Raw genomic sequence first — 12437 nt, forward strand, 5'->3', positions numbered from 1 at the left:
GTCGTTTTAGCAAAAGGGGACATGCGGAACTTTGTAAAGGCCAGCCTATGTTTTACACGAACTGTTGTGAGTGTAGCAAAGGCGGCAGTTTCATAAATTTGTGACAAACTTCTGCCAAGACAGCTTAAAAATGCCGTGAGTATTGTTCACTGTATCGTTTTGTTTTGTCGCATTGATTACTAAATTCAACCGTATGGTAACTAACAAGACTTTAACTCAGAAATATTTAATGTAATGCACCATTCGAGCAGCAGAGCATATAATAATCACAAATGACAGCTAACAGTACATACCATATTAGCTAGTTTGTGTCCGACTTTAGCTAAGAGTGTGGTTAAGTATTGGGGATTTTGTGTGGCCTCATCCTTATGTCCAACAACTGTCATGGTGTCACTACTATTTTCCCATAGAAGTACTGTATTTTGCTGTAATTTATCGTACTATTAAAGCATACTGAAGATTCAAGTAACCAGTAATTCGTTGTCTTATTTCAACAGTGTGAGAAGAGTTCTGCACTTGGACAATGCCCATAATGTAAGTAGATAAATGCTTCTTATACCAGGTGTACCTGACAATGTCTTTAATTTACTGTTCTCCCATAGCTGATATACTGCTTTCTCACTTCTGTATAAAATAATGTTTTTAAAGTATAACATATAGGCCGCCTGTTTTGATTGCATGTTTGAATAAAATGTTGTCTTTTCTCTATCCTAAATAGCACCCAGCCTCCAAAATACCAGTACCTGCAAGAAACCATGCACCTTTGACTGGGACTGCCAGCTCTCAAGCAGGTTTGCTGACAAATATCTTGGCAGATCTCGTCTCAGGCATATCAGTGTCTGTGACAAAAGCTATCCTAAAACCGGTGAAGCATTAGCTACACATAGAAGCAGATCAAATGAATTTAGGCCATGTGCATGCTGGTGTAAAATTGTCCTTCCAAGAATGGCTCTGACATACTGGTCATTGTCTCGTGTCTAATGTCCGCATAGTCCAGTCAGTCATGTTTCAACCAGTTGTAATTAACACCTGTTTGTCTTGCACACATGCGCAAACTCTGAAATCGGTTTTATGTGCTTTGTTCACAACTTGTGATGACCAGTCCTAACAAGTCAGCTGTAGTTAAATGTTACAGAAATGGGGCAATTGACTAGAATGTCAGAGGTTATCTGGGCATCAAATGACTGAAGTCTTGACCTACAGAATGTGTGACTATGAGGCACGGTGTTGCTTTCACTCACCTTTTTCTGCGTAATTGACAAATTTAAAGATTTGATTGCCTGTAGTTTTCCTCTCATGATCTTCTGATATTAAGATAGCTACAAAATTGTACCACCAGATAAATTACATCAACCCACAAGCTCCATTCTCTGTCCACCTTTGGAAAAGATGCAACTCCACTTTAAATTATTGAGCTGGGGTTGTGGTCCTTACTGATTTTTTTTTTAGGACTATTTAGATTATGACTTTTAAGTTCAGTCATACTGTTATTATTGTAATCCTTGTGTGGTAAATAAAACTTGTCAGTTCAGAAAGCACAGTAATTTGCATATACGCCAGTGTTCTGTAGGTTGTGTTATTAAGGATTTGGTTCTTAATCAACAGGCAAGACCAAAGTCACAAGACATGAACAAGAGGTCCCAGAGACAGAGTTGGAAAAGTGAGTATTTTGGTCACAGCTTTTGCTTTTCCCATATTTTAGACTATTATTTTTGTTAATAACTTATATTTTAGGCTGTAAATTAAGTTTATTCACTGCTAACTGTCAATACAAAAAGAGCCAAACTAGAGCAGAGAGTTAAAGGGTTACAGAGAACTCCCTTTTATGAGTTGCTATATTTCAATTGGCACACTTTCCTGATGGTCATAATGACATATCAGACTTTAATGACAGGAGACACGGAATGACGGGGATCCATCACTGGCCAAATTATCAGTGATTTACATAGCACTAAAAATAGTTGTATAAGAGTCACTTAACACAAGAACCATTTCCTTAGTCAAGGCAGACATTTGGTGTCTGGCCCATCCATCAAGACAAGCATTAGTTTTTAATTTTATAGTGCTGTCACTAATACGTTACATGAGCTCAGTTTACAGTACATTCATAACACTCACTTGGTTATGTCATATTAGGGTCATTTGGGGTAGAGCAGTGTTTTAATTTATTGTGAAAATAAATGTAATAGGCCTAGTATTTGGAGGAACATTATAAAACCCCAAATGGCCATACTAAAAACAGGCACACTTCCAAAGCAGTAAAGTTTAAAAAAAAGTACAATAAAGTACAACAAAAAAATGAACAATCAAATTAATACATATGAGATAAAATTAATAATTGGTTAATAACAGGGATATTAGATAATCAATTATTTAGCTATAGACAATGTTTCAGATCATAGACAGTTACTATTTAGGAATAATAAACAAGAATAGTTTTTCATTGTACTGGGCTGTATCTTATTATCCATAAGGTTTTAAAATTTTCCTTGGGCTCTTTCAGGCTCCACCAGTTGCCTACTTTTAACCCTCTCACTATTTTAACTATATATTTATTTTACACAGTAAAACAAAGCAGCAGAGTCAAAACAACAAAAGAAAAGAAGCAAATGGTGTAGGTGAGATTTAGAAAACTCCTCGAGGCTTATAGAAGCAATCTTACCTCAATACGCATTATAAGCAAATACAAAAGTCATGTAAGCCACAAAAATACGCAAAGATGCAACCATAGGATAAAAAACAAGCACAAATTAGGCAACATAAAAAACAAAAAGCATAAAGTTATGTAATGATGTAATGAGGGTGTGTGTGCTCTTCATGCATGGTGCCAGCCTATTGCCACAAGCAGTGCACATGCTCAGAAACATATTTTGTTTAGTTAACTCCTTAAGAAAGAGCAGGTGTGGGGGAGAAAGGTCAATTATAGTCAGATATGATGAGTTCAGATAGTCCAGTTTGGTTCATCAGCTACTGATCACTATATAATAACCAAGAGACATCTTTTGGTATTAATATTTACAGCCAATAACATCAGTTATTCAACGTGGTGTCTGCAGGTCCTTAAAATGTCTGAAATTCAATTTTATAAACAGTAAGACTCTTAAGTCATTAAAGTATTCTTAAACTTGAAAATGTGATTTGTCACAAACATTTGATCTTATTTCAGCGATCCATCTGTTCATTTTTTTGTCAAAATGAGTCAAGCTCATATGCCAGAATGTTTACATCTCTGATGCAAATCATATCACCTACCACTGTCTCATACTGTCTTTTTATTTTGTACTTGCACTTACCTGGTTGCAAAATGTAGATTAACCTGACCTCTGCACAGAACCACATTCAGTACATGTATACTACTTACCTTTATACTTAAATGCAATGCAATGCAATGCAATGCAATAACGAAAAATTAAATTTTGTTAAAAAATATCTTGAAAATGTCAATAAAAAGCATTAATTTAAGTGTCTGGTAGATACCTGTAGACACACTGTTCAAATGATTATTAAATGAAGACTTCTGAACATTGTACTGTTCTTATCTCACTCTCTTTTGCTTTGAGCAGATTGGACTCCTTGCGATCTAAACTGGAACAATCAGTGGATGCATTCATCAAGGCCAGGAAAGAGCTGGAGGAAATCTTTGTGAGAAGGACTTTTTCTTTGGTCTTAAATCTCTACAATAGGCGGAAATATGTCTGGCTCCATCATATCTGGAGATTGAGAGATGATGGTTTTTATTACATACTGAATATTCACTTCTGACATGGCTTTTCCTTTCCGACTAGGGCTGTGATTTTCTTTTTTTTTCCCTTTGTTCTTTCATTTCTAATACTGTGAGCTATCTGTTCATTTTTCTCACCAGTTCCTGCATGTTACTGGGTTTTTATGGTTTTCTTTTGATCTCCTTGATCCTGTATTTTAATCAGTCAGCAGAGGGCAGCAGTGAACAAGGACGGTTCCTCACTGGATCTTCTACTGACCTGAGGACTGAGCTAAAGAGACACAGGGAGCTGAGTAAGTCCAACAAAACACTGTCAGATATGACTGTGATAGTCAGTCAGATAAAGTGAGGTTGAATCTGGATGTAAAATACACAAAACAAGTTCTGATTTATGTTCTGTTTTAAAGCAATTGTGATGGTTTGTGTTTTTCAGCATCCAGAGTAGAGTTATCTTTGAAAGAAAATAAGGAGCTCAAGCATCTCAGTCAAGGTAATGTATCCGCTAATAAATGCAATAAACCTAACACAGTGTGAGAGTAAACAATCTTTTATTGTTTAACATTCATGTGCTGTTATGCTTTTATGCCATCAAGACAAACACACCTACTTCACATTACTGGGATATTATCACATTGATCACTGAGTGGCTTTACGGCTACGTGCTGCTAGTTAGAGCTGAGTGCTGACCGATATCATAAGCTGACACATGTTTGAAGACAAGTGCAGTAATTCAACGCCTATTTTCTAAAAGGGAGCATTCATTTTGGTCAATTAAACAACTTGAATGTTTGTTTATTGGACAACCGCCTTAAGTTACGTCCAGGATATGAGGCCGATGTTTCAACATTTGGCCTGTATCAAGACTGTGTTTGTTCACATAATTTTTCAATGACATCCTCCAAATTTAATAGTTGTGATTGTGACCTTATCTCGTTGTCTTTAAAGGGCTGTAAGAAAACACATTTGTTCCCAATTGTTTTGGCTTATTTTTAAGATGAGCAGACAAATGTATGTAGTCACGAGGCTGTCTCATTCCAAAAAACATCCCCATCTGCCATTGCTTTACTTCGGTTTGCTTAGTCCTTCATCTTCTTTGCTATGTTACATTAACAGCATCAATGGATGCTTGTTTCAGTTGTTCAGACAAAGTGTGCTCTGCGACCTTTAGAGAAAAACAACATTTTGTTATGGCTACACAAACAAGTCAGTAGATTTCCTCGGGAAAGAATTAATTTGATTACTTTAGGCACATATAATGCCTGCAGCAGAGCAATTCTTGTGATCCAATCATACAATGGGGACTTGTGTAAAATTAATAGGGGTTATTGTCAGTAGGCGAGCTTGTTTTCCGATAAGGTTGTTAGAAATTATTTTAATTAGTTCCAGTAAGGGAGCTGAACATACACGATTCATTGTGGATCCACACCACAGGAATGTCACATTTTTATCACATGGTGGATCCGTGAAATTTATCAGTTTTGCATAAGCCTCCTTACAACAACAGACTTCACAATGTCAAGGCAGATAGCTGTGGGAGAGAATTGGCCCTCTATGTGCATTGAGACACACATTTTAAGTAAACAAACTGTTATTCAAAGCTGCTGAAGAGTTCTGGCCTATATCTGCAGGGACTGTGGAATCCAGACAGCTGATCTTGATGGTATCTTGGAGCATGATTCTGCTCCAGTGTTAAATGTTTGTTTAGATTCACTGCTAAGGCCTTAAGGGTTTGGATCCCAGCACTGACGACAAAGGAGGGGGAGTGAAAGAAACTTTAAGTGCTTCATGAGGACATAGGATTATAGACAGTATGGGCTGCTTGTTCTCTTATCTTGACATCATCGGTGGGAATCATATTTATGTTCAGTATTATGTGTGAAAGTTATCAAACAAAAGGGTTTATCATACCCAACAAAATGTAGCATGTTTATTAACATATATCTACATTAAAAAGTATGATTGTATTTTTAAGTGCATATGGAAATACTTCATTGAAGCACTACAATAAACATACTGAATATGGATTTGACTAATTTCTCCACCACATCAGATGTTTTCTTGAGGTGTATAATGGTGATTGATTTATAGATCAGTGGAATTAACTGTTTTCCACTCATAGACTCCACACTCAATAGATCCAGAGTCATTTTGTAAAATTGGATTGTCTTAGCCTGACTACACTTTACAGGAAAATCTTTGATGGAGGACAGCCAACTTAAAGTGAGTGGTCGTTAGTTCATTCACCTAATTTAGGAACATGGTGGAGCGGCTAAAGGCATTTTGTGTGTGAGCACAACTCTTCAACCTGAAGTCTTTACAAAACTACACTGGGTCATCTCAGGATGTTTTAGTGGCTGCAACATGATTTCAAGTGACCAAGCAGAGATGCCATTACCTGAGCCAAATGCATGCATACTAGTATTGCTGCTGTAAAAGTGCAGCAGCTGTTTGACTCCCTTTAAATTAAACCTGCGGTGCAGGAGTTTTATATTTAAATGGATGTCTGTTACATTTAAGACCTTGCCAAAATTAGTTAATAGAATGCTGATTAAGCCCCAGTTAAATCTCTCTGCATTTTTTCAGTTCAACATAGTTTTCAAATATGGAGTCTGTGGCAAAAAAGATTCATAAGCTGAAGATACCGAATCCAAAGATGGTGCCTGTTCAGTCCAATGAGAATTGCTCGCCTGGCACATACGCAGAAAAAGTTTTGTAGCTTCTTGGTTTTCTTCCTGGTTTTCACGGGCTGCTGAATATGCGTAGCAGCGTTTCTCTGTTTAAATTGCTTTTCTCGGCGTGAGAGAAGTTTTACAAATATGAAACATGGATCAAAAATCTCTCTTTTTTTTAAGCTATGTCAAAAATTTTCAGCTGCAATACCACGAGTGGCCACAGGGCAAAATTAACCTTAACCCTCTCGATTGGGGATGCAAAAGTGCAGACAATAGTGATATTTGACTGTAGCAAATATACAGACTATTCATTACAGTATAATGGATAATTGTAAATGGTAAAATGTAGTGTAACAGTAGTACATGTAGAGAAAAGTAACAATCAGCAAACTGACAGGTACACAGAAATATCTGTCTCAAGTTTGCTAACATTAGCTACTGGTCAAGTGCAAGTGAGGCCCTAGCAGCAAACACTTGAGTATATTAAAGTTACCCAGGATACATTTTAATACTTGCGCATTAAACTTTTTATTTGTAAAAGGGAGAAAAATGTTATTCCATCTTTCTTTACATGGTCTAGCTTTAAACACAGAAGATTTTGGAGTCTTGTATATTGTCTCCACTTAGGAGTTTGGTAAAACAGATCTTGTATGGCAGCCATTACACACCAGGTCGAGCCCATTCTGCATGTTCAGACTCTGAACCCCATGCTCTCCCCTCTCTTAGATGCCTGGACTCCAGCATCTCCAAGCCAATCCTCCAATCCCACTTGTCCTCCTGTTTCTTCTTCCCTACCAATATCCCCCTTTTTTTCCTGCCTTGTCATCCCCGTTGTCCGCCTTACCCTGTCATAGTAGAAACTACGTCTTTTCTCAGAGTGAGAGTGCAGTGTTGAGAAGCGCTTACGACCGTCCTTTAAGGTTAACAAAAGTTTCAGTAAGCATTCTAAAGAAGTCGCTCTCGGTGAGCAATCAGGCTTGGGGCGAGCATAAATCCTGTGGGTATAGTCACGGCATTACAAATACCCGCAGCGTCTGTATGTGCTGATGACTACAAAATTGAAAAAGAAAGGCCCTAATAATTCTGAGGCAAGTTTCCCTCAGCACTAGGTATTGATTATTTGTGTGTGGTGAGAGATTTGGAAAATTCAATTAAAGGAGTTGTGCAAAGGATTCATAAATTCAGCCCCTCCAACCCGTATCGAGACATGGTTATGTTCTAAATCAATGCTGCGCTTCACAATATATTTTCTTAGGAACATAAAAATAAATAACATTTAAACAGTTCTGCTTACTACAGAAACAAATTTTATTTTCTCCGAAGCTTTTAAGCAACAGTCAAGTACTGACTTGTACGCATCTTGAGGATGGTAACATATTTTTATTGCAGTTTTTCCCATAAGAAAATCCTATATAATATGAATTTTGAGATGACAAAATGAGGGGAAAGGGGACGGCTCAGCAGTGTAAAAATTGATCAGGCCATAGATGGGGCCACGTTGGGGAAGATTTGTATGTCAGCAGTAATGGGCTGTATTAAAAAGAAGATTCCTTAAGATGTCATAAAAGTGATGGGGCTGTGTCGCAGGTCGTGGGCCGCCGGCCCAGGCTGCTCCCAGACTCTGGCACATCAATCCTAGGCAGACCTCACGGAGAGATGCCACCTGCCCACCGGGAGTTTTATGCTTTCTGATTGAAAACACGGTTGCAATTAAAGGGGGGAGTTGTATATTAGGCTGTTTTGGTCCAAGTGAAGCCTTCGATCGACAACGTGGGTTGCAGAGTATGCAATCTTTGCAGGCGTGATTTCTGATTTAGTGAATGTCACTGGATTTCATCTTAGGATGCAAAAAATATACTTCCATGTTTCTTTGAAATATTAACAATGCAAGAAAATAGGTGTTTTTCAAAAGAAAATATAGTTGAAGGTTGAATGAAAACACTAATTAGCATTATCATAAGATGAGATTTTATGATTGTAGTTGACTTTGTTTTTACATTCGTTCGTGTGCATATTTGTTCAGACTATTTTGCCTCAGCATTTGTTTTCTGTTTTTTTTTTTTTTTTTTGTTTTTTTTTTAGAGTTGCATGATCTACTTTCTTTCTAGGCCCAATCCGAGTCCAATACCTGAATTTGGATATCTCCTGATCCTTTTTTTGTTTTTGATATTATGTGTGAGGTTAAATGAGGCTGTAGTAAACCACACCTCCTATTAAAAGAGGGAAGAATATACAAAATTGGATTTAATTGAAATGTCTTATAGAGCAATTTGTTTAAACTGTAGGTTAAATAGTCTTCACATACTAACAGGTGTAGAAGAGCAAATAGAGACTCCCTTAATGCTTTGAAAAACAAATCAAGTGCACATCAATGTATTATCAACTACGAGTATATATGTATATTTCTATACATGCGTTCAGAAGTGAGAGAATTTCAAAGAGTGCAATTGGAAATACTTGGATCAGTGACATCAGTCCAATATCCAATAAGTGAATTACGTCAGTATGGGCACCAGATACGATCAGATCGGATCTGTCCCAGCTCTATTTGTGTTGTCTTGAGCATCACCCAGATTATTGAATAGAAGGCTTTTCTTTTTTTATTGACACTTTTACTCATCTATAAATGCTTGAATTAAGGTTTCATCATCTCTCTTTTTAGGAAATGTGAAGACGGGCAGCTCCTACGAGTTTCTGAAATCCATTATGGGCTAAGGTACAATAATCTGCTTTAACTCTAATTTTAGTGCAATGAATTACCAATTCTAGTACAAGACTGACAGAAATCCATTGCCATACATCTTGCTTTATCACCAGATAGTTTTGGTTTATGGAAAATATGCCTCCTGTTAACTCTTCTTTGTGAACATTCAATCTTGACAGTGACTGTAGTGTGTATAATATCACGGGGTGCCAGTGGGGTTACAATCATGTTTTCCTCTCCCATATTCCCCAGGTTTTTGTTAGCGAGGCATCTCGGCTGTTGACAGCTAATGGAATTGCTCTTCACCTCCTGCGCGTATGATCCCGCGGAGATAAGGCAGGAGATGAATGTGGAATCTGCGCTGTCAGTTGTGAGGCTGAGATGTCTCGGAAGCCGTCACTCATTTGCAGGAGAAGTGTCTGAAACGGTGGGAGCGAATCCTCTGACATGTTAGACTCTGTCTACCCACAGGAGCCTCTGCCTGGCAGCTGACAAATGTTGATTCTACATTAACCACAATGCTGCAACGCTGTGCAAATAATGTTCTTTCAGATGGCAACCCTCATCCCCTTTATGGCTAAAACTATGCAATCCTCCCCACCTGTGTAGTTTAACACCTTTGAAAAGTAAAGGTGGGGGGGTGGGGGGGTGGGCGGCAAACTGTCTTACACAACACAGTAGTCTCTTTATTTGGCAGTGCCTGGGAAGGCCGAGGCCTCTCACTGCCCGAGTCGACCTAAGCAACAGCTGGTGTTCACAGCAACATTTCCTATTTCTGCCTAAGGTGGATCGTGTAACTCTCACTTTATCACCCTTAGAGGCCACGTGAAGGACAAAGCCAGCACACCCATAAACAAAACTAATGTTTTGATACAAGTCCCTTTGGAGATTGATAGAAGGGTCCATGGTGCTTTTAATGGCCCCCTTACCACCCCTGATGCATCAAATAATCTCTTACCTATTCCAGCGCTTTTCACTGTGGGATCTAAAACTGATCTGGGGTCCCTCAGGGACATTTTCTTTATCTCCCATTAGCACAGACTTTTAGCTTTGAGTGTACAGTATCTACTTAACAGTGCCTGCCACTAGTCTGAACTTCAGAGCCACAGAAACTAGGGATTTGCATCCTCTGTAACTAGTCAGAGACTAGGCGGTGACAGGAGCCTTATTTTCACTGTGGCTTGAAAATGAAAAAGGCTCACTGTCTGGTGTGTAACTATTTCACTTTATTTAACGTTCTTTTTAAACGCCAGAAGCAGCCTGATATTGTTGAATGTGACATTTATATGTGAGTTTTTAATTGCAAATTGGTTACAACAAAGCAGTGTAAACACAGCCCGACAAGGCAGTATTATATCTAGTAACTTTATTATAACTGTGTGCAATGCCAAATACTTTGTTTAGATTGTTTATTGTAGGTCTTTATGAATTGATATAATTTAGTTTCCTAACTCAAACTAATGCTTATTTTCCTTAGTAATTAATCTTTTGATTTTTTTTTCAATTAAAGGTCCAGTGTATAAGATTTAGGGCAGAAATGGAATATAAAATGTATAAAATGCTTCATTAGTGTATTATCACCTGGAAATATGGACCGGTGTGTTTTTGTTGCCTTAAAATGAGCCTTTTAGATCGACACAGGGAGCAAGTCCTCATCCAGAATCTGCCATTTTATTTCTACAGTAGCCCAGAACGGACATACCAAAAAGTGGCTCTAGAGAGGGCCTTTGGTGTTTTTAGTGACTACTGTAGAGGAGGGTTAAGTGAGGGGTATTCAGTTGGTTGCAATCTGCAACCTCACTGCTATATGCCACTAAATCCTACACACTGGACTTTTAATCAATTACTCTTTTAGTCTAGAAGATGTCATGGAATAGTAAAGAATGTCCAGGTTTCAAGATACTAAAGTGATGATACATCATTACAGTGATAAAAGTCACATTTGAGAAGCTTGGATCATTGATAAACGCCTTACAGTACGATAAATAAGTTATCAAAATTGTTGTTCATTAATTTTCTGCAGCTTTTGCCCAGTTATCATGGAAATGTCACTTTTTGTCATTGGTTATTTGACCAATCTTTTTAACATTATTTAATTTGAGTGAAGTAGACCTAAAATGATTTTGTTTTGAATGTGTTGACTTTTAATATTGTACTCCAGCTATATTAGTTGTGTACCTGTATTACTCTACTAATTTACTAACATTCAGAAGTGGGACTCACATCTTTCTAAATGAATTGACATGACTTTATATAAACATGTGTAATAAAAGGGCAAACCAGCGCCTTCCACACCACCTCTAATTGGCCCCTTGTGTTCATGTTCCATTGTAGTAACAGTTAACTCAGATCTTGGGCTCCTATTTGTCCCCATGGCCTATTATTGGCTAGCGGCCTGGAGCCTCAGATGCACGGGCAACCCTCACTGACCTGATAACATTTATAGTTGTAATGGATTTTTTTATGCCCGTCATTAACTGGCTCAGAGATTGGAGAAAGAAATTGCTTGTACCTTTTTCTGTGGTATTTCAACTTTATAGCATTATGTTCAGATATGTCACCTTCCATCATCTCTTTTTAAGGCCTGTCCTGTCACTGGCTTTGTTTTAAATGAACAGGTCTTTTGTGCAGGACCCTTGTAGTATCTGGGGCTGGTAATGAATATTTAATGATATTGAGTAAAAGCTTTTGAAAGATATAATTTCTGTCCAATTATTGGCTCTGTCTCTGCCAGACTGTTGGGGGTGATTTAGCGGACTACTTGGTAAATGTAGACAGTTTATATGAGGCTGCTCAAAATCTAATCATTTAACAATGTGGCAATAAAACCCATGTTCACTTTAGGTCATTGAGAAATTGTATTTATTTTCACAAAAACTAAGTTTGTACAAAATAACTTTCAATGATGGATAAAAATATACAGTAGAAAACCGTAAAAAAGAAAAGTTCACATGAATAGATAATGACAACCTTTAATGCTAGACCTGAGTCCGGTCCCATCAGGAATGCATTTTAATCACAATCCCCAAAAGAGGTACTGAGGGTGGACAAAATAACAGGAACACCTTACAATATCATTAAGTCAACTATGGCTTTAAAAGTTGCCGCAAAATCAAATATACACCTCTCCCAATAGTCATTACAACAGGTGTTCCTATTATTGTGGCCACAAACTAAAGCTTGAGCATACAGGCACAGAGCTTTCTAAAGTCAAGTGTATCAGCTGAACACTGCTTGTGAGATTAGCCAGCAATACTGTAGCTTGAAGATTGAAGTATCATTGGTCCAAGCATAAAGTCCTCATTGCATGCTATTTTGACCGAGAAAGCTGAGTTCTCCT

At 37.8% G+C, this 12437-nt stretch overlaps 1 protein-coding gene across 1 annotated transcript; it reads left to right on the forward strand.

The window, feature by feature from the left end:
- The first annotated feature begins 82 nt into the window (after window positions 1-82).
- On the forward strand, window positions 83-9739 carry itgb3bp (integrin subunit beta 3 binding protein). Its single transcript, XM_073476737.1, has 9 exons — window positions 83-135; window positions 498-534; window positions 719-791; window positions 1606-1660; window positions 3564-3642; window positions 3927-4014; window positions 4155-4211; window positions 9056-9109; window positions 9350-9739. Exons 1-8 carry the CDS (start codon window positions 131-133, stop codon window positions 9106-9108), a joined length of 447 nt encoding a protein of 148 aa, XP_073332838.1. The 5' UTR covers window positions 83-130; the 3' UTR covers window position 9109; window positions 9350-9739.
- Window positions 9740-12437: the final 2698 nt, after the last annotated feature.

The sequence above is a fragment of the Pagrus major genome, chromosome 11 (genome assembly GCF_040436345.1).
Source record: "Pagrus major chromosome 11, Pma_NU_1.0".
NCBI classification, from domain to species: Eukaryota; Metazoa; Chordata; class Actinopteri; order Spariformes; family Sparidae; genus Pagrus; species Pagrus major.